Source organism: Equus caballus, unplaced genomic scaffold (assembly GCF_041296265.1).
Source record: "Equus caballus isolate H_3958 breed thoroughbred unplaced genomic scaffold, TB-T2T haplotype2-0000440, whole genome shotgun sequence".
Taxonomy (NCBI): Eukaryota; Metazoa; Chordata; class Mammalia; order Perissodactyla; family Equidae; genus Equus; species Equus caballus.
Window position 1 is genome coordinate 2,749,282 of NW_027222395.1, and position 23,124 is coordinate 2,772,405.

General features: G+C 36.8%; 1 protein-coding gene across 1 annotated transcript; it reads left to right on the forward strand.

Moving 5' to 3' along the window:
• The first annotated feature begins 17,704 nt into the window (after positions 1 to 17,704).
• Positions 17,705 to 18,667, forward strand: LOC138923064 (olfactory receptor 2T29-like). Its single transcript, XM_070259651.1, has one exon. The coding sequence runs from the start codon at positions 17,705 to 17,707 to the stop codon at positions 18,665 to 18,667; it is 963 nt and encodes a 320-aa protein (XP_070115752.1).
• Positions 18,668 to 23,124: the final 4,457 nt, after the last annotated feature.

Sequence of the window (23,124 nt, forward strand, 5' to 3'; positions counted from 1 at the left end):
CTCCGATCATAATGCTACAAAGCTAGAAATTAAGCACAAGAAAAAAGCTGAGAAAGGCACAAAGATGTGGAGACTAAACAATATGCTATTGAACTAGCAATGTCTCATTGTAGAAGTTAAATAAGACATCAAAAAATATCTGGAGACAAATAAAAATGATAACACACCATACCAGCTCATATGGGATACAGCAAAAGCTAAATTAAGAGGGAAATTCATTGCAATACAGGCACATCTTAACAAAAATGAAAAATCCCAAATAAGCAATCTTAAACCACACCTAACTGTATTAGAGATAGAAGAACAAACAAAGCCCAAGGTAAACAGAAGGAGAGAAATAATAAAAATCAGAGCAGAAATAAATGAGATTGAAACAAAAAGCGCAGTAGAAAGGATCAATGAAACGAAGTGCTGGTACTTTGAGAAGATAAATAAAATTGGCAAACCTCTAGCCAGAATTACAAAGAAAAAAAGAGAGAAAGCTAAAATAAACAAAAGCAGAAATGAAAGAGGAGAAATAAGAACAGACTGCACAGAAATACAATGGATTATAAGAGAATACTACAAAAAACTATATGCCAACAAAATGGATAACCTAGAGGCAATGGATAAATTCTTGGATTCCTACAGTCTCCCAAAGCTTAGTCAAGAGGCAGACAATTTGAACAGACCAATCACAAGGAAAGAGATTGAAACAACAATCAAAAGCATCCCAAAGAATAAAACGCCGGGACCATATGGCTTTCCTGGGGAATTCTACCAAACTTTCAGACAGGAGTTAATACCTATCCTATTCAAGCTATTCCAAAAATTTAGGGAGGATGGAACACTTCCTAACACATTCTATGAGGCCAAGGTCACTCTGATAGCAAAGCCTGACAAGGACAGCATGAAAAAAGAGATCTACAGGCCAATATCGCTGATGAATGTAGATGCAAAACTTCTCAACAAAATTTTGGCAACCCGAATTCAGCAGTTCCTCAAAAGGATCATACATCATGATCAAGTACGATTCATACCAGGGACACAGGGATGGTTCACCATCTGCAAATCAATCAACATGATACACCACATAAAAAAATTGAGGAATAAAACCCACATGATCATCACAATAGATGCAGAGAAAGCATTTGACAAGATCCCACAGCCATTTATGATAAAAACTCTGAATAAAATGGAGATAGAAGGGAACTACCTCAACATAATAAAGGCCATATATGACAAAGTCACAGCCAAAATCATATTCAATAGGCAAAAACTGAGCACCATCCCACTGAAATCAGGAATGAGAAAAGGATGCCCTCTACCACCACTCTTACTTTACATAGTACTGGAGGTTTTGGCCAGAGCAATCAGGCAAGAAAGAGGAATAAAAGGAATCCAAATAGGCAGGGAAGAAGTGAAACTCTCACTGTTTGCAGATGACATGATCTTATATATCGAAAACCCCAAAGAATTGATTGGAAAACTTTTAAAAATAATCACTAACTACAGGAAAGTTGCAGGGTATAGGATCAATTTACATAAATCAGTAGCATTTCTATACTCTAATAAGAAACTAACAGAAAAAGAACTCAAGAACACAATACCGTTCACAATCTCAACAAAAGGTATAAAATACCTTGGGGTGAATTTAACTGAGGAAGTTAAAGACCTATACAACAATAACTACAAGGCTTTTCTGAAACAAATGGATGACAACATAAAGAGATGGAAAGACATTCCATGTACATGGACTGGAAGAATAAACATAGTTAAAAGGTCCATTTTACCTAAAGCAATCTACAGATTCAAGGCAATCCCAATCAGAATCCCAATGACATTCTTTACAGAAATAGAACAAAGAATCCTAAAATTCATATGGGGCAACAAAAGACCCCAAATTGCTAAAGCCATCCTGAGAAAAAAAGAACAAAGCTGGAGGCATCACAATCCCTGACTTCAAAACATACTACAAAGCTACAGTAATCAAGACAGCATGGTACTGGTACAAAAACAGGTGCACAGATCAATGGAACAGAATTGAAAGCCAAGAAACAAAACCACACATCTACAGACAGCTAATCTTTGACAAAGGAGCTGAGAACATACAATGAAGAAAAGAAAGTCTTTTCAACAAATGGTGCTTGGAATACTGGACAGCCACATGTAAAAGAATGAGAATTGACCATTCTTTTTCACCATTCTCAACAATAAATTCTAAATGGATCAAAGACCTAAAGGTAAGACCTGAAACCATAAAGCTTCTAGAGGAAAATGTAGGCAGTACACTCGTTGACATCAGTATTAAAAGGATCTTTTTGGACACCATGTCTTCTCAGACAAGCAGACCAAGAGAAAGAATAATCAAATGGGACTTCATCAGACTAAAGTGCTTCTTCAAGGCAAAGGAAAACAAGATTGAAACAAAAAAAACAACCAACTAACTTGGAAAATGTATTTGCAAGTCATACATCTAACAAACGGTTAATATCAATAATATATAAAGAACTCATACAACTCAACAACAAAAAATCAAACCACCTACCTGGTTAAAAAAAATGGGTAGGAGATAGGAACAGGCATTTCTCCAAAGAAGATATATGGATGGCCAATAGACACATGAATAGATGTTCATCATCCCTGATCATCAGGGAAATGCAAATCAAAACCCCACTAAGATATCTCCTTACACCCATAAGAATGACAAAAATAACCAAAACAAATAGTAACAAATGTTAGAAAGGTTATGGAGAAAAAGGACCCCTCATACACTGTTGGTGGGAATGCAAACTGGTGCAGCCAGTATAGAAAACGGTATTGAGATTCCTCAAAAAATTAAAACTAGAACTACCATATGATCCCGCTATCCCACTACTGGGTATCTATCCAAGGAGCTTGAAATCAGCAATTCCAAAAGTCCCATGCACCCCAATGTTCATTGCACCATTATTTACAATAGCCAAGACGTGGAATCAACCTAATGCCCATCAACTGGTGATTGGGTAAAGAAGATGCGGTGTATATATACACAATGGAATACTACTCAGCCATAAAAAATAACAAAATTGCCCCATTTGCAACAACATGGATGGACCTTGAGGGAATTATGTTAAGTGAAATAAGCCAGATATAGAAGGACAATCTCTGTATGACTCTGCTCATTTGAGGAATTTAAAAATGCAGTCAAAGAGAACAGATTAGTCACTACCAGGGGAAAGGTGGGGTGGGGGCTGGACACAAAGGGTAAAGGGGTGTACCAACAACACGACTGACAAATGAAAATGTACAACTGAAATTTCACAAGATTGTCACCTATCATTAACTCAATAAAAATTAAATTTAAAAAAAAAGGACAAGCCACCAACTGAGAGAAAATATTTGCAAATCATACACCCAAGAAGAGGTTAATTTCCAAAATATATAAATAACTCATACAACTCAATAACAAAAAAATGAACAACTCAATCAATAATGGGCAGAGGATATAAACAGACATTTTTCCAAAGAATATATACACATAGACAACAGGTACATGAAAAGATGTTTAACATTCCTAATTATTAGGAAAATGCAAATCAAAACTGCCATGAGATATCACCTCATATCTGTCACAATGGCTATAATTAATGAAAAGAAATAAATGTTGCAGAGTATGTGGAGAAAAGTAAACCGTCATATACTGTTGATGACAGTACAAAATGGAGCGGCCACTATGGAAAACAGTATGGAGATTTCTCAAAAATTAAAAATCTAAGTGCCATGTGATCCAGCTATTCCAGTACCGGTTATTTATCCAAAGAACATAAAGTCAATAATTCAAAAAGACTTCTGCAGCACTATGTTTATTGCAGCATTATTTACAATAGCCAAGACATGGAAACTACCCAAATGCCCAGAAAAAATGAATGAATAAGGGAGATGTAGTATATATACAATAGAATATTAGTCAGCCATAAAGAAAGATATAATTGTGCCATTTGCAACAACATGGATGAACCTTGAGGGTCTTATGCTAAGTGAAATGTCAGACAGAGAAAGTCAAATACTACATGATTTCACTCATGTGGAAGATAAACAAGCACATAGATAAGGAGAAGAGATTAGTGCTTATCAGAGGAAAGGGTAGTGGGGGAGGGCAAAAGTGGTAAGGGGGCACATATGTATGGTGATGTATAAAAACTACACTATTGGTGATGAACATGATGTAGTCAATACAGAAACTGAAATATGATAATGTACACCTGAAATTTACACATTGTTCTAAGCCAATATGACTTCAATAAAATAATTTTTAAAAAAGGAAAATAAAAATAATCTGCTAAATTTATTTGAAACACAGTGGAACATACAGACATAAAATATTACTCTAAATAACCCTAAGGAAACCCCAAATTCTTCATTCTTTGAGCCAACAGGCCATAGCTCTGGACATATATATGAGTAGGATACATAAGTGGATAAAAATGAAAGGTATTAATATCTGGTAACATTTTATCTCAGAGTAGATTAATAAGTCAATCATCTGTATTATGTTTCACCTATCACTCTAAAAATAGCCACCTATCAAATTATCTTTTAAAAAGTAGGTAAATGATTAATTTCAGCTTTTATAGAAATGGCAGGCCTTAGTCTTGGTCATTGTGGGTAAAATGCATCTTATTGGTACTGGGGAAAAAAGGAAAAAGTGAGCATAAAAATTAAAATAAATTATTTGAGAGTATATTCTCCAAAATATTTGTATTATAACTCATTTTAAAATTGCTTTTGTGCTAATAAATGCTCATTATTATTATTATTATCATTATTGCTTTTGGTGAGGAAGATTGACTCTGAGCTAACATCTGTGCCAATCTTCCTCTATTTTTTCTATGTGGGTCACCACCACAGCATGGCTTGATAAGTGGTGTAGGTCCACACTGGCAATTCAAACTGGTGAACCCCGGGCTGCTGAGGTAGGGTGGACGTACTTAACCACCATGCCACTGAGCCAGCCCCTAAATGCCCAATTTAAATATACTTTGAGTTATGGTAGGATAAGATGATGACACTTATTATTGAAAGTGCAAAGGTTTTGTGTATTTACTGTGTGAAATTTAGAAAATTCGTTTCTTTCTGACCCTTAGTTTGTTCACAAGGAAATGAGCATAGCAATAATAATAATGATAATGATGATAATAATAATACATAGTTTATTTTGAAATAGATATAATAAGGACAAAATGGGACAAATTAAACACAAATACTTTGTAAATTCCTTCACTTAGTGACCCCCACTATGTGTCCAGGGCTATTTAGTCACTCTACTTGTATGAGGCTGTGAATTATTTTGTTCAGAAATCCCTGAGTAATTCATTAGTAATGAGATAGATTCAAGTGTGCCCAGAAAATTTCTATTGCAATGGGTTCTATTGTGACAACCTAAGCCCATCGATAATGACTTTCCCAATTCACTTGGGATTTACTATATTCTTGGAGGATTAAAAACAAATATTTCCTTTTCCATGTTATTTTCTTGCTCTGTAGTCTCAAGTGGATTGTGAGCATGCTGCATGGAGCCCTTGTAATTCATGCCCCTGTGTCTGGAATAGGCAAGTGACATGGGGAAGGAAATTAGCATTTGCCTTAAAATTTAACATGAAAATTCTAAGCTGAACAATTGAAAGCATTATTTATATGCTTGGTTATTGAGTCAAGTGAGTTACTAATGATTATTTTGATTGGCTGTCACTGAATACATCAATCTAGTCATTTAAAAATTGACTGTGAGGTTTTAAGTGTTTTTCAGCCAGCATAGAGTATGTTGTTCTTTTGCTGTTTAAACTTATGTAAGCCATCAAATTAACTTTAATTTTTAAAAAAAAATATTTAACTTTTTGTTGTTAATGTGACCTATTTTTTATGATTCTCTGGTGTCCCTTCTGAATCTAATGGTAGGATTTAAAATTAACAGGCTTCCCATGTAAGTTCTAGGGCACCCTTTTTCCTAAAGAGCATAAATACCAAAGTGGTTTTTTTCTGAAAACCACTGTCTGTCCCCTTGGTTGCATATTCCCCACTCCCTTCCCCACCAGGCACCCAGCCTTGCCTCCAGAAGACCAAGGGCTAGGCATTGGCACCTCTCCTTCAGTCCTAAGGCCAGCTCCTTTAGGGCTCTGCTCTGCTGGAATACCCTCATCTCCAGCAGGCTCTGCCCAGTGGTTCGCTCGCCCTCCTCAAGCCACCTCAGCTGCAATTGTTCCTTTTGGGCCAGGAAGCCACGATACTTCTCAAATCTAACCTAAACTTCTGCCCCTCCATTTCCACTTTCTCCCTGAGTGACACAGTAAATCAAATCATCAATGATGGGGGCACAGTGTCTGGCCTGGCTTCTGCCATCATGTGTGGGATAGTGAAGATGGAGAAGGCAATGTCCTGAGTGATCTCCACTCTGAAAAGATTGGGTGCATTTTAACAACATGCAGAAATAAGGCACCACTCATATGAGAAGCGGCCTGGTAGAATTTTTGAACTCAGAGTTTGAGAGAGACTGGTGGATTTGGCTTCCCATTTTTCCATGGACTTGGAGGCAAGGCATATCAATTTAAAAAGCAAAAGCAAATTCACTTATTATTTTACCCTCAAAATGAGTTTATTCAGGAATAGCTAAAATAATTGAAATTCAGAATGTGCATGCTATGGTTAGCCACAGGCAAATCCAGAAAACAAAGGAGAGGCACTTACTTTTATAGAGAAAAATGGGGATCAGGGAGGGCTGTTCTAAACAAAAGTCCATTGGGGGAAAGTAACAGTTCAGGGCAGCAATGGCTTCTCATTGACTGAGCTGCAGCATTTCTCATTGGCTGGGCTGTTGCCTGATGGGGAGAGAAATCTTCCTTCAAGAATAATGTAATTTTATTTCCTGTCAAAGTTGCTCGTAATATCTCTTCCTGTTTAGTTTAATTGACAATGTATGATAGGGCATGAGAGCTCCCCATGCAGGCCTTCCCAACTCTAATTTCATTAAGGTTTCTTTCATTAGTTGGCACATTTTCCTCTTTTGATCAAGATCTTTCTCCAAAAGCATTGCTGATCAATAGTCAGGTTCTCTGCAGGTAGTGATCTTGTCCCTCAGTGCCAAGAAGGACCTTTCCTGGTTGTCATGTCCAACACTGGAGGGAAAGTGCATTGTATTCAGAAAATATTTAGTTTATGTCTGAGTAACAAGGGAGAGGGAGAACTCTCTGGCATTTCCCATCTAAAGTCTACATTTCTCCAAGGTGGTAGGCTTTGGAGATCATCTCGAAGTGCTGAGCCAGCATCACTTTATTGGACATGTCATATTTACAGAGGTTCAACAGGCAATAAGTAAAGAACTTTACAATAAGTATACATAGTAAGATTAAGAGCAATACTATAAACCCAATTTACAAGATGGTTCTAAACCAGGGGCTCAGACTTAAGTGTAACCAGCTGAATAAATCAAAAGACAATTGGTTATGTGGTGAAATTTGTTGTAGCAAATGTTCTTGCTCTCTAATATTATGTAATTGTGTTTCTATGTCCCTGAAGGCATTTGCCAATGTGCAACAGGAGGTGTTTGCTACCACAGGGATGCCTCTTTGCTCAGCAAGTAGATAATCAAGGGGCATATGATTATCTAAAGCTACCTTTTCCAATGAGTTAAGTGACCATTGCTGAGATAAAATAAATTTGGGTGTGGAGTCAGTTAATAACCACAAGTTAATATTAATTTATGGAGAACTGACATCTTCCTGATGTTGAATTATCCTTCCTGAGAATAAAATAAATTATATTAACTTGCTATGGATTCCATAACCAAGTACCACTAACTGGGCGACTTAGAACAGCATAAATTTCCTGTCTCGCCATTCTGGAAGCTGCAAGTCTGAGATCAAGGTGCCAATAGGACCATGCTCCCTGTGAAGGAGCCAGACAAAGTTCCATCCCAGGCCCCTCTCCTAGTTGTGGTATTTCCTTGGCTTATGGAGCAACACTCCAATATTCACATGGTGTTCTCTCTGTGTGTGTCTGTGCCCAAGTTTCCCCTCTTTGTAGGGACAAAAGCCATATTGGATTAGAAGCCCAGCCTACTCCAGTGTGACTTCATCTTACCTAATTGCATCTGCAACAAACCTTCTTTCAAATAAGATCACTTCCGAAGCACTGAGGGATAGGAATTTAACACAGCAATTTGGGGGTGATGTAGTTTGGACCATAAAATTTTCTCTCTGGTTCCCCCAAATTCATGCCCTTCTAATAAGCAAAATATGTTATTCTCTTCTCAATACCCCTGAAAATCTTAATCCATTCTAGGATCAACCCTAAGTTCACAGTGTCATCCAAGTATCCAGCTCTGAGAGAGTTTCCAGGTATAATTCATCCTGGGGAAAAATTCCTTTCTCTCTATGAACCTCTGAAACCAGATAACACATTATCTACATCTAAAACATAATAATGAGACATATTTAGGATAGACAGTCCCATTCTAAAAGTGATAAAACAGGAGTCATGAGACTGAAGTTAGTCGGAAACCTTGCCATGTAAATTTCATTAGGTTTTCAGACAAGAACAATACTCTTTGACTCAATTTTTTGTCCACCAATATGATGGCTCCACTCCTGAGCCCTGGGCAGGTAAGTTTCCATTCCTTCATGTCTGTGCTTGTATCTTTCAGGATTATTTTCAAATTTTCCTCATATAAGTCTTACACATTTCTTACTGAGTTTAATTCCTAAATGTCTTATCATTTTTGTTCCTTTTATAAATGAGATTTTCTCTCCATTACATGTTCTACTGCACTATTTCTTGTGTATGTGGAGATAGTGATTTTAGTATCTTTATTTTATATCCTGTTACTTTATTATATTTTTTGTTGTTATACATTTTTAAAGACAAAACATGGTAAATCAATACCCTGTATCTTTCTGGAAAGTGAAACATCAAATGATGAAAAACACTAAAAATTGGAACAGAGGGTTGTTGTTTATTGTCAAAGTTAAATACAGATTTTACAGTATAGTACATTTCATTAATACATGAGACTGAACTAAAATATGTAATGAAAATATTCAAATGTATTATTGGAATCAGTAACAGATTTTAAAAATGCAGAGCCATGCAGTCACATAAAGATCAATAGCTATTCTGTCACTATTAATGCTTATTAAGTATTTACAAATTGGAAAATATTCTTTTCAAATTGCTCATAAAACAAACATCTTGAAATATTCTTGAATAATCTCAACTATTACTATGGAAGAATTTTAGGAAAAACTTTTAAAAAATCAGGTTTAGCTTCTAACCATTTGACTAAACTGTGAAGACAACCATATTTCTAGATGAAAATCCTCAACAGTTTAACAATATTAATCCTTCTTATTTTAATTGCATTCTAATAAAAATTCTATTAGATCTTTGGGGCCAGTCCAGTGGTGCAGTGATTAAGTTTGGTGGCCTGGGGTTTGCCTGTTCAGATCCCAGGTGTAGACCTATGCACTGCTTATCAGAGCATTCTGCGGCAGGCAGCCCACATATAAGATGGAGGCAGATGACCACAGAAGTTAGCTCAGGGCCAACCTTCCTCAGCAGAAAAGAGGAGGATAGGTGGCAAATGTTAGCTCAGGACTAGGCATCCTCAACAAAAATAGGAAAAAAATATATTCTATTACATCTTCTGAACTTGACTGAGAGATTTAAAAGATCAACTTAAAGAAACAAACAGGCAAGAAATTGCCAATTTTGAATGTGAATATAGGGATAACAAGGAGAATTGTCCCACTAGATGTTAAAAATTCTCATGAACAACATCAATAAAACACGATATTTTAAAGGCATTTGGCATGAGGTGATTGGAAAAGAAGAGGTGAGATGGAAATTTAACCACATCTACACCAGTTTCTGGTGTAATACACCCACGATCCCTTCTCATGCAATCCCATTGCTTCTTCCACACATTGCTCATCCCCTAAGCCATGACCTCAGCTCTGTCCTCTCCTGTGAACTCCTGACTCAGGCACCCAGTGGCCTTGCCTCATCTCCATGCACATGTCTATTGGGAAATTTGAGTCTCAAACTCAGTTTTAAGTTTCCTCTCCAGCGTGCCCAGCCCCAGTGTCCTGAGTGCATCGATAGCACTTCAACCTAACATCACCACCCCTTCACTCAGCCACCACGTCTCTCACCAGGACTCACTCAAACCACTCTTTGCATTCTTGCTTCCTGGACTTTTTTCTCCATCAAGCCTCCAGTGATGCTTCTGCACCTAAGTCCTATGATGTCCTTCCTCTCTCTCAACCCTCCAGTGACATCTCAGAGTGGGATTTACCAAGAGGCAGGAGAGTAAAAGCTCTGAAGGCCTTCACTCTGTGAGGCTTTGTGAGTGCTGGCAGTTTCTGGGAGTTGTAGCATGTTATGGTGGGGAGGACAAGCCAGGCTGCAGTCAGGACAAAAGAGAGTGTGAGCATGTCTAGTAAACTGTCCTAAGAGATAATAGAAGAAAGAGACCATTGATTGTTTGTGATTTTCTTTCCTTTTCTAAATGCACATTTATTCTTTGAGTTTTATACATGTCTTTTTTAACCATTTCGCTAAACAAATCTTGATCATCTCTGGTCTTTCTGAGGCTCCTCACAATCCTGGAGGACCTGCCTCTTGGCTCCATGTGTAACCTGATTTTCTATGTTTTCTAACTTTCTCACCATAACCTGTGGTAATGGATCTTCTTGTCGCTAATCACACATGGCAAGTGAGATTCTGTCTCATGGTCTTTACCCTTCCTGTTCCCTCTACTTAAACATCCCTGCCCAGACGTTTAATGGCTGACTTTGTTGTTTCAATGATGGATCTGATGAAATTTCACATTATGCATAAAACAAATTTCCTCATGATTTTCACCCTGCTTTTAACTTTATTCATTGTAGTTATTAATATCTGACATAATGTTGTGCATACAGTAGTTTATTGTCTTCATTTACCACTAGAATATGAGCTGTATGAGGGCAGAATCATTATTTTCACCATCATGAACCTAGAAGAGTGGTTGGAACATAACTGGTACTAATAAATATTTTTGGAATGAATGAATGAAAAACGGATCATTTAGCACTTTAAGTTAGTCTCTGCTTGCAAACAATCGTGTTAGAAATCCATTTCATATCACACCCCCAATAAGTTATTGCTGCATTAGAAGTTAAATTTCCAAAAAACTGCTCAAGCTCATTCTTAAAAATATGTAACGGTGAAAATATTAATGATCCGAAAATGTGTGAGGACTTTCTAAACTCAAAGTTGCTGAAAGAAATCATTAAAGTTAATATATTGAACTAAATATTTTTTAAAATTCTTATGGAATAATATATCAAAATTAAATTAAATAAAAATATTATAGTCTATACAACTCACAGAGTAACTATTAATAATATGTAAACACTTTTATATTTATAAAGAAAAGCTTTCAATACAAAAAATGGACAAAAGATATAAACATATTTCACATATGTAGTTACAAGGGTAAACATACGAAAATCATATAAACATTAATAATCTAGAAAGGTAGGTTAAAGAAGGATTTTCTTTTCCTATTGACTGAGACGAAAAGGCACATATGATTTAATGCTAGTGCAGGTGAATTTTGAGGTCAAAGCATAATTTGAAGAAGATTTTGGAAAAGCAATTCAGTTTTGTGTATGAAAAAACTTGAAACTTTATATACCCTCCGGTAAATTGTCTTAGGAAAAGTTACATTCAGAGAATGCTTTCTGTATTAGCACTTTTATTTTAGCAAAACTTATAATTTAGAAATCTGAATGCAATGTCACTATTCAATATTAGAGGGGATTGTAACTGAGGTATAATTAATTTCATAGAACATTAACATCATTATTTAGTGTCCAATCATATGCAAACACTTTATGCATTTCAAATTGAAGAGGATTAATGCAGGCTTTTGGTTGCAGAGGTGGCAAAAGGCTGGAGAGAAGGCTGGGGAAGCAGCAAGGGGAGTGTTGTCACCCAAGGACCAGGAGTCCTCAGCAACCTTGCAGCCCCACATCCCCCTCACTGCTGAGCTGATGAGACCCTTCCTCTTCGGGCTACTTCTGGGACCCTCCCCTGCTGCAACCCAGATGACTGCATCCCAGCAATGCCACTGAAACTGCCTTTGGGGTGCTGGATCCCACAGCTGCTGCACAGTCCTCAGCTGCCTACAGCTGTTGCAGCAGCCAGAGACCATCACCAGAAGCAGGAAAAAAGATGCAATTTCTTTCTTCCTCCCACTCTTCAGTGCTCCCAAGGGACTGAACATTCAGAGACTTATAGGAAACCAAGTGATAAAGGGGTCTGGATGAACCATCTGCAGCTGAAACCCAGGAGGGCACAGCTGGTTCCAGACTGCAAGTGTGGGCCTTACAAACAGAAGTCACAATCTGGACAAAGGGTGTCATGAACAAAGGATGGCATGGGAAAATGATCAACATAGTTCCACAACACACATACAAAACAGGCTCTGAAACTTGACTACAAGTTCCATGAGGGGGGGTTTGCTTCTATCTTGTTACCTGGTTTATCTCTACTGCCTGGTTCATGGTATATACTCCATAAATATTTGTAGTTTGAATGCAAGATATAACATTTAAGGCATGATTTTTGTCTGGGTAATTGCATTATGGTTTAATTTTAAGGGGATAATCTTTTGTGCTTTTATATTTTTCTATAATTAGCATTCAACATTTAAATTAAAAACAAGTGCCCTAAAATGCAATGCAATGTTGGGACAACATAGGTTGCAAATGAGTGACAGAAGAAAGAGGACAATAAGTAACCTAATGAAGAGTGATCCAGACAAAGGTGTAAAGGAGACCACCTCAGTTTTAGTCTCAGTCACAGTACTGATTAGTGGTGCTGTCTTTGATACACCAATTAGACTAAGAGTTTTAGAGTCTGCATCTGTGAAAGATGAGAAGAGCAATGTCAATACTTCACAGAATAATTTTGAAGATTAAATGAGGACATATACATGCATACAAGAAAACTGTGTTGTAAAGTGAAAAAGGCGAAGGCTATATATAAAATAAGACACAATTCATAGATAAGATTTTATTGGTGAGGTGTGATTTGAGATTATTGCTAATATTGGTTAAGATTTCTAGTGTACAATAAAAGGAGATAAGAAAAAGACATGAGAAGAAAACCACAAAAGTGCAACAGACATTTTATTAGCTTTTTAAGCTGTCTTAATAGCACTCTTTTTTGAAGTCCCATATGGGATTTATCAACAGATAACTTTCATCCACTCCTTTAATGGGCATAATAAAGCCAGAGATGATGTCACTCTACTCTCTCTCTTTATAGAGTTAACAACAGCCACACTCCAACAGCTCATCTAGTTGAGGATTGTGCCATCACCTGATGCTGAGTTCAATCAGGTAGGATGATAGAACCGCAGGAGCAAAAGGGTAACGATTGTTTTTCACCTGTTCTGCTTCTGACACATTCTGTTAATTCTTGACCATATTTCCCTGATCTTTTTCCTATCATCTATTTTTAAGGAGAAAAACAAATGTGCATTTTTTAAACTTTTATATATCACTTGTTTTCTGCAACTTACTAATAAATCGGTTTTTGATTTCCGATTATCTGTGAGCAAAAGAATATACATTGTTCTTATATTATTGGGCAATAACTTTGTTTTATTGAGACTGAAATTTTACAGGAAAAGAGGGTCTTATTTTATTTTGAGTGGGGATTATTTCTGCTAGTCAGAACACTGAAATAAATGTCTCAATCATATTTGTGTTTTCCAGATGAAACAGAGAGTGAGTGGTTAATACCCACAGTGTAGACTGTGCAGGGAGGACTGTGTTCCTGGAGAGCTAAGGCAGCAATCCAGGCTCTGGGACCCACACTTGAGCTGAGACATGGGTTCTCCATTGGCCTAGCTGTGTGATAGTAGGCAGATGTCCTGGAAACCCAAGTTTTTGTTTTTATCTGTAAAGGCACATAATAAGTTGCATAAGTACCTCATAGGCTCTCAGGGAAGATAAAATGTGCTAAAGCAATAGCACAATTGCTGAGATGCTGTCAGCTTCAAATAAGGATTCAATATTCTTCTACCATCACTATTAATAATTCCTCAAGTTAAGTATGCACTAAGCTGTTTACATTAAACTCAAGGAATTGGATAGAGCAGATTAAGAATGAGCAGGGAGGCCAGTTGCCTTGTAGACAGTATACCTCTGTCTGTCTGGTGTCCTAGGTGGGCTGCTGGGGTGACATGATCACAGTCACTTCCATTTACAAAAATGCAACAAAGGTTTGCCCAGAACCCCCGTCAGCCCTCCCGCTCTCCCTCCATTCACTCACAAAACAGCTTTGAGGTCTACACATGTGCTAGTCACTTTGCTGGCCCTTCCTCCACTATGACAACAAACATAGACCCAGTCAGCAAGTGTGTTTTGTGTTTATTAGACTGTTTTTAAAATTTGCACAGAGCTCAGCTTTCATCTGCTATGTGGGGTGGAATTTGATAAGCTTATTTTTTTTAATGCTATGTGTCCCAGATTTGTTGGATATTTATATTGACATCAAATTCATTTTTACTTCTGTCTCATGTTTCAGCACCACAGAACATGGGACTGTTACTAAGTTGAATACTGTAATTGGTCTTTGGAATTATTGCAAGAATACAAAATGTATTTGAAACTTGGAAATTGAAATATGCCTGTATCGTAACCACTTCTAAACTCTTCTCAGAAAGAAGTGTCAAATATTCCTCTTGTTTGTAAGGACTTTTACAATTTAGCACTTAACATGTCATAAATTGAAAACTTGCAAACATTTAATCTCCGTAAGAGAAAAGTTAGAAAAAGCTATTACTGATTTTCTTCAGAAAGACAAAACGTAGTTTGCTTCTATTGTTCTTTCTTATTTATTTTTGTAGCTCTTTTAAGACTACTTTAAATCATATTTATATAATGTTTCTCCCTGAAAAGACTGATGTGACCTCCTTATCTGTAACTAGGTTTAATTCTTTTCTTTGATTCATCTCCAGCATCTAACACATACATAGGCTGTGATCAGCCAAATAGAAGAGGAAACAGTGAAATGGAGACAGAGACATCTCAGTCTCATTCAATTTTCCTTTCTACATCTCATTTTCCATGAACAGCTGATTTCTATAGACAATATAACAGATTATATTTGCAAAGCCAGCTGACGCCCTCTTCTATAAATGGCAATGACCTTCTAAACACTAGTCCTTCTCCCTGAAATTTAGAACAAATGGTAGAGGCTTTAAGGAGATGGAGTTGGAGAAGCGTGTACTAGACAGAACTGTGATGAGATTCTTCATAAACTTCTCCTTAATCAGGGTTAAAATAAGAAACACGTATTACATATTTATTTATATTTCATATTTATATATATTTATACAGATATACATATTTATGTAGAGTTTATATATATTTATATAAAGTCTTCTATGCATGTATATAGTCTGGGGCTACAGAAATTATTAAAATTAAATTCGTTTATTGAGTTAGGTTTTCTTTTTTTATGCTTTATTCTAAAAATTTGTTTAACACTCATTTAACACATTCAAGCTCGGTGATAGTATTGGGGCTGCAAATATGACTAACAAAGAATTTTAAAAAATGAACATATATATTTTTCTTAGTGTAACTGAAACAGCTAGCCTTAAACTGAGGAAATTTCACATCTAATTTGCAACTTCCAAATATACAGTATAGTGTTATTAGCTATGATTTACAATAGTGGCGATGCTGTATAGTACATCCCCATGACTTATTTATTTTATTACTGTGTTTGTACTTTTTTGACTCCCTTCACCCATTTTGCCCACCTCCACCCTTTGCCTCTAGTAACCAGCAATCTATTCTCTGTATCTATGAGCTTACTTTTCTTTTTTAAGATTCCACACATAAATGAGATCATGTGGTATTTGTCTTTTTCTATCCTACTTATTTGACTTGCATAATGCCCTTAGGTTCCATCCATGTTGTCACAAATATAAAGATTTTATTATTTTTATGGCTCAATAATATTTTATTGTATATATAGGTGTGTGTTATATGCATATATACACACACATAAATATATATGTATACCACGTTTTCTTTATGCATTCATCCATCCATGGACATTTAAGTTATTTTCATATATTGACTATTGAAAATAGTGCTTCAATGAACAAGGGGGTGCATATGCATCTTTTCAAGTTAGCGTTTCTGTTTTCTTCTGATAAATTACCTAAAAGTAGAATTGCTGGAATCTGTGGTAGTTTTACTTTGGATTTTTTTGAGAAACCTCCATACTCTTTTCAATAATGGCTGCACCAATTTTCGTCATCACCAATAGTGCACAGGGGTTCTCTTTTCTCAACATCCTCACCAGCATTTGTTATCTCTTGTCTTTTTGGTGATAGCCATTCTAACGGGTGTGAAGTGATATCTCATTGTGTGTTTTATTTGCATTTCCTTGATGATTAGTGATGTTGAGCATCTTTTCACCTATCTGTTGGCCATCTGTATGTGTTCTTTAGAAAAATATATATTCATATCCTTTGCCCATCTTTTAATAAGATTAGTTACTTTTTTGATATTGAGTTGTATGTCTTCTTTTTATATTTTGACTATTAATGCCTTATCAGATATATGATGTGCAGATATTTTCTCCTATTCAGTTGATTGCTTTTTCATTTTCCAAATTCTTATATGTATAAATAGATACTAAGATTGGTGAACCAGAGTAACAATCTCATAAGTCAGTAATAGTAACAGCCATCTCTTACATAGATTCTGCTCAGTAAGTACTGTAGATATCAATTCTTTAAGCTTACAGTATATATGCTTATTCATCTGCAACTAGTAATGTTCCTAGCACTTTCATCATTTTACCTCATTTAACCCTCACCATATCTGAGATCAAACATTATTATCCTCTTTTTTCATTGAGTAGACAAAGAGATGGTGGGTAGAGGATGAAGTGGACCCACAGCCACAGTCCAGCCTCAGAGTTTGGGCTCCTTACTTGGTGCCCCTAGAATATCCAAGAGGTTGGCTATTGGTGAGAAGCCAGACTTGTTTCTGTGATTTCACACAACTGCAGTCCCTCACAGCATAGTTTGATCCTACAGGCAAAGGGTGTTCAAACTTTCAGAATGGTATTTACCCACATTACGTTTCAGTTACTTTCTAAATCTTTCTTATATGGAATATACCTTCTCAAGTTTTTAGGATCCCAGTTGGATCCTTAAACCAGAGATGTTGATTCTACTCTGACTCCTACAACAAAATTTTCTAGAAATAAGAGGTGTGATTTATCTTTTTTTTAATGATTTACTTTTTGTTTTTGCATGAGGAAGTGATTTTGCAAATTTCCACACTTGATAATAAACGATGTTATCTATCATCGGAAAATCTCATGACCTTGAACTACAGCAATCTTGCTATGAGTGAAGGATTCTATTCACCCTCAGTTGCAACTTCTTAATTTTCTGGTAATACTGTTGAGTTACAGGTAACTTACAATTGCCAAATCTACAGATCCCTGGAACCATCCCCTGGTAGCACAATTGGGTTGTCATGTACACTCACCCACACACACAGACACGGAAACACAAGCTCACAAATCATTAATTTCTGTTGATCGTATCCCATGAACAATCTATTAATCCCAAAGCTCTCCTTGGTGATCTAGGTGAAATCTAATGGACAACACCATGTTGGCAGCCAACAACACCACATGGTCAGATTTCATTCTGATGGGATTCTTCAGTCAATCCAAGCACCCAGTTCTGCTTTCTGTGGTCATTTTTGTGGTTTTCCTGATGACCTTGTTTGGAAACACCATCCTGATCCTTCTGGTATACTCTCAAGCCCACCTCCACACCCCCATGTACTTTTTCATCAGTCAACTATCTCTCATGGACATGATGTACATTTCTGTCACCGTGCCCAAGATGCTTATGGACCAGGTCATGGGTGTGAATGAGATCTCAGCCCCTGAATGTGAGATGCAAAAGTTTCTGTATCTGTCACTATTAGGTTCAGAATGTTTCCTTCTAGCTGCCATGGCCTATGATCGCTATGTGGCCATCTGTCATCCACTCCATTATCCTATTCTCATGAACCACAGGGTATGTCTCCTTTTGGTGTCTGGCTGCTGGTTCCTAGGGTCAGTGGATGGCTTCATGCTCACACCTGTCACCATGACCTTCCCCTTCTGCAGGTCCCGGGAGATCCATCATTTCTTCTGTGAGGTCCCTGCTTTAATGAAGCTCTCCTGCTCAGATACCTCTCTCTATGAGATGCTCATGTACCTGTGCTGTGTACTCATGCTCCTCATCCCAGTGATAGTCATTTCAAGCTCCTATACTTTTATCCTCTTCACCATCCACAGGATGAACTTAGCAGAGGGGTGGAAGAAGGCCTTAACCACTTGTTCTTCACATATGATGGTGGTCACCCTCTTTTATGGGGCTTCGGTCTACACCTACATGTTCCCCAGCTCCTACCACACACCTGAGAAGGATATGGTTGTATCTGTATTTTACACCATAATCACTCCTGTTCTAAACCCTTTAATCTATAGTATTAGGAATAAGGATGTCATAGGAGCTCTAAAGAAAATGTTGAATGTGGGAACTGTCTTTCAAGAAACTATCAAGTAGGAAATTTTGGTACTAATGGTTTATTTTCCTTCTCTCTACACATCAGAAGTTTAGGACCTTATGCCAATGTTGTTCCTCAGATTCTCACACAATGATGTGTTGTCCTATATTCATCCCTTTTGAAGGTATTGTTTTCTTATACTGGAAAGCTCTTCATTTTATACTCCTTCTGCATTGAAAATATTTATGCAATCACATCAATATTACATTTTCTGAAGTTGATAACTGCACTGTGACTCTATGGGAGAATATTCATATTCTTAGGAAATATATAATGAAAATATTTAGAGAAGAAATCATAAGGTGTGCAGCTGATGAGGTAAAGAGAGAAAAAGTGATGAAGTCAAAGGGTTATAATGTTAATAGGTGGATATAGCTAAAGGGTATATGAGCGTTAATTGCATCATTATTATTCATGTTACTTTTCTGTAAATTTGAAATTAATGAAAAATAAAGAGTAAAGTATCAGACTTTCTCAGTTTCTTTGAGTTCCTACTTTCTGCTTGGTGGCAATTTAAATGATGTATCATAGAAATTATGCTCATTTTAATGTAGTTGATCATTACTGTGACAATCCTGTCATCTGCCCACATTTACTGAAGGCTGTGTTGTTCTTCATGGTCAAATCTTGAAGGCATCTAGTGAGTGTTTTGCCTCTCTGAGATTCTTAGTAACTTGTGGTAGACTGAGTATCCAAGATCATATAAGTTACTGTGGGAAAAATATTAACCCCATGTGTAAGCTGGATTTAGGGAAGTTTCCCTTGAAGAGGTGGTATCTGAGATGATATTTCAAACACGTAACTTATTAAATAAGGAGAGGAAGAACATCAAACATTCAGTTCTTTATTTCTTCAGCCAACGTTTCTTATGCTATGTTATTATAAAAATAATAGTTCCTAGACAAATGAGTTTAAACTCATAATAAAGCATGGCTACTGTAGCCAAGGAACTTGAATTGTAGGCATGGTTTCTACAAATTGTTGTAGTAAAATAAATAGATTCTTTTGATGCTCATGTGGAAAGGGCACAGCTCATTAGGACACATCAGCTCTAGCTTTGAGATGCAAATTCAGCCAAACAAGGGGGCTGAGAGAAGACTCTGGAGATGAGTGTTGAATGGTGACAAATATTGTTGTCAGATGAGTATACTAAGCTGGGCAGGGGGGTTGTGCTCAGGGAAATGATACCATGGAAAAGGTAGGGTATGAGCAAAGGTGAGATGTTTGACAAGCAAGAGATGTAAGTGTTCCAATAGCACTTATTTCCTGCTTCAATGTATAGCCTAGTTTCCTGTCCTTTTGTGACCCAAGGCTTTACAAACAATAGTAAAATGTTCAGACTTGCATTTGAGAAATGTTAAATTGTGGCAATCAATTGGAAAAGTCCAATACTGGAGATAAGGAGACCACATGAGTGAGAACAATAAACTGAAGGGAGTTGATCTAAGTGGAAAGGACCATGGCTTAACACCAGGAGGGACATGTGGCGGTATTTGTGGTCAGCGGTGCCTTGTTGAACCTGTTACATAAAACCACACACATTGCACGTCTACAAATTTCCGATTGGCTGTGTCAACTTATGAATTATCAGGTGGTTTCAACAGTACAAATTCCCTTTACCTCTTGACATACTCAATTACTTCATGACCGTAAAATAAGGATGTTTCAGTATTTGGGGAAACAATTTTGGAAGGCCAGTTTACATTAATTTTGTTGCAGTAAGAATGAATAAAATTTGCACTCTCTAACGTTTAAAAGAAATGAGAAGTACCCCTCAATTTTCTGAGCTATGATGATACACACATTTGATGATTCCACTTACAACACCCTAGACATGGGGAACAAAACAACAAAATGTGACCTGGAACCATATTCTTCCAAAGATGAAATTTTTGCTGTCTCAAGAAAAGACAAAAAAAAGATAAAAATGTTTTCAGAAGCATGACTTTTTAAAATAAATTGTTCAAAATACAATTTATTTAGACTTACTTTTTTTCCCAACCTACAGTGTATCTTCCATAGCCTCTACTAATAAGGATTTTAAAAACTGGGTAGCTTGGAAATTCTTATCAAAATTATATATAGTATATAATACTCAGAATTCCTAGACATGGAAGAACAATTTCCCAGTTCTAGAAAGAAAAGAATAAGATGAAGTGTTTCTGGTACTCAAGTGTACTTGCTGACAGTGCCAAACAAGGAGCTGTGCACTGAAGTAGTTTACAGTTTTCACATTTCAGAATTTGTTCATGTTTGTGCTCATGATGCCACCAGTATTTGGCCAGAGATCACTTACACCTCATAAAAAGAGGCTCTCAGGCTTTTTACATTCTCTAAAGGACATTAATAACTATGATTGGACTTCTTGCCAATTTTAGAAGTAAAGCAGCAAAGATTAGGTAGAGAAGATTGCACTGTTTTCACAAGCATTCTGCTTTTTAAAATTTGCTCAAAAGTTTGAAAAAATAGGAGACTCAAATTAATTTTTCTATGGATGACTCAGGAATTGGGGCTTAATAAAATTAGATGCATATAAAATCACATTTAACATAATTTTTATTGCCTGTCTTCCTTCTTTCCATACTCCCTCAGAATATTTGCATTGACAACAACTGACACAAACAGCAGATATTGTCATCATTTTCCTGGTTTGCATGACACTATTCCCTTCCCACTCATTTACTTTACTCTTCTCAGGGCTGACCTCATGGGAATGTGGCCTGTGTGCTTGCATGGGGTCTCACACTCAGAAAGACACTTTGCTTGGTTTAATACTCTGTTGTTGAAATCTCAAAATTCTCAATAATTTTATCTCTGAGTATGCATGTGACCAGGGGAGCTAGGCTAGATGGCAGCATTAGAATGCAACTTTGGTCCAGCAATAGCACCTGCACTTGTGGGCTCAGGAAGCATGTACATGGAGCAATTGACCTGGCCTCCCCATGTGCACACACACATCTGTGTTCAAAGAATGACAGGATGAAAAGGGACTGTCTGGGCTGGGACCTGGAACTAAATGGGTGGTAGTGATGTCAACAGCAGCTGCAGATGGAGCATCAATGGTAGAAGTGGCCACTGCACAGAAGGGAGGAGGATCTCCGCCTGCCAGGAACAATAACCCATAATGGGAGCAGGGTCTGACTTATCCATCCATCCCAGAGACCATCCTTGTGTCATTAGCAAAATTATGAACTATCTCACCAGAGTTCCAGGACAGGGAATCCTAGGGAAATTAGGGTGTAAACTTTGTCCTAAATTGTTTTAAATAAAAGTACACACATAGTCATTGCAATACAGCATTGGAAGTCATTGGAATTCATCAGCAACATTGCAAAGAAAATGTCCACAGGCTTAGAACTTTAAATAAGATGTACAGGTAATTTAAAAATTAATATGAAAGATAATCGATGGAAAAGAACACTCTTTTCGTATGAAGTTTAAAAAATAAATCATTAACCAAAGAGAAAAATAACATTATTTTAACATGTAATTGAAATACAATGATAAAATGAATAAACAAGCATTTGAAATATAAAACCATTTCCTTTGTCTTATACAAAGTCCACAAATTACCATAAATTTGAGAGGAATCATTAAAATGCCATAGATTAAATTTACACTTAAAATTAAACTCTAAATCAAGAAATTGATTTATATTGAAATTGATGGGTTGAAATCTACTCTTAATAGAAATCTTTTCAGAAAAAATTCTCCTTGAGTTATCAGTTTTACATGTATTTACAAGCTAGTTTTGTCCAGATATGAGTGATTTTCTTCTGGTCTAGATTAATTTTACTACTTGAACCCTATGCATAAAATATTTTTACTTACTATATATGATTAGTGAACTTATAACCAGGTCCTGGGTACATAAGCAAAAAACTCTGTCTACATTTTCACAGTGCATATTCTTTGAATCACTCTTCCTAGGACCCCCATCACCTCTTTGTTTCTCAGCCTGTAGATGATGGGCTTGAGCATTGGGGTCAGGATGGTATAGAAGACAGCCAGAATCTTGTCCTCCATTGGAGATTGGAGGGACCTTGGGCATAAATAATTGTAAACAAAGGGAGCATAAAAGAAAGTCACCACAGTCAGGTGGGTGTTTCAGGTGGAATAGATCTTCTTCCTCCCTTCTGCTGAGTGCATGAGGTGGACAGCAAGGAGAATGCAGCCATAGGAACATGTAATTCCAATAAAAGGAAACACCAGAAAGAGGGTGGTGCTCATAAACACTGTGTACTCTTAAACCCAGTTATCCATGGCAGCCCAGAGACAACATGGCTGGGACATTACAGAAGAAATGGTCGATGGCCCTGAATAGACAGTGGGGGATATGGAAGACATATGTGGTGTGGGCACAGGAGTTGATAGAACCCATTATCCAAGATTCTATTATCATCATCACACACACTCTTTTGCTTATATGAATGGAATAGGGGAGAGGAAAGCAAAT

Excerpts from the sequence above, each read along its gene's own strand:
- LOC138923064 (XM_070259651.1), top strand. The coding sequence starts at position 17,705 with ATGGACAACACCATGTTGGCAGCCAACAACACCACATGGTCAGATTTC.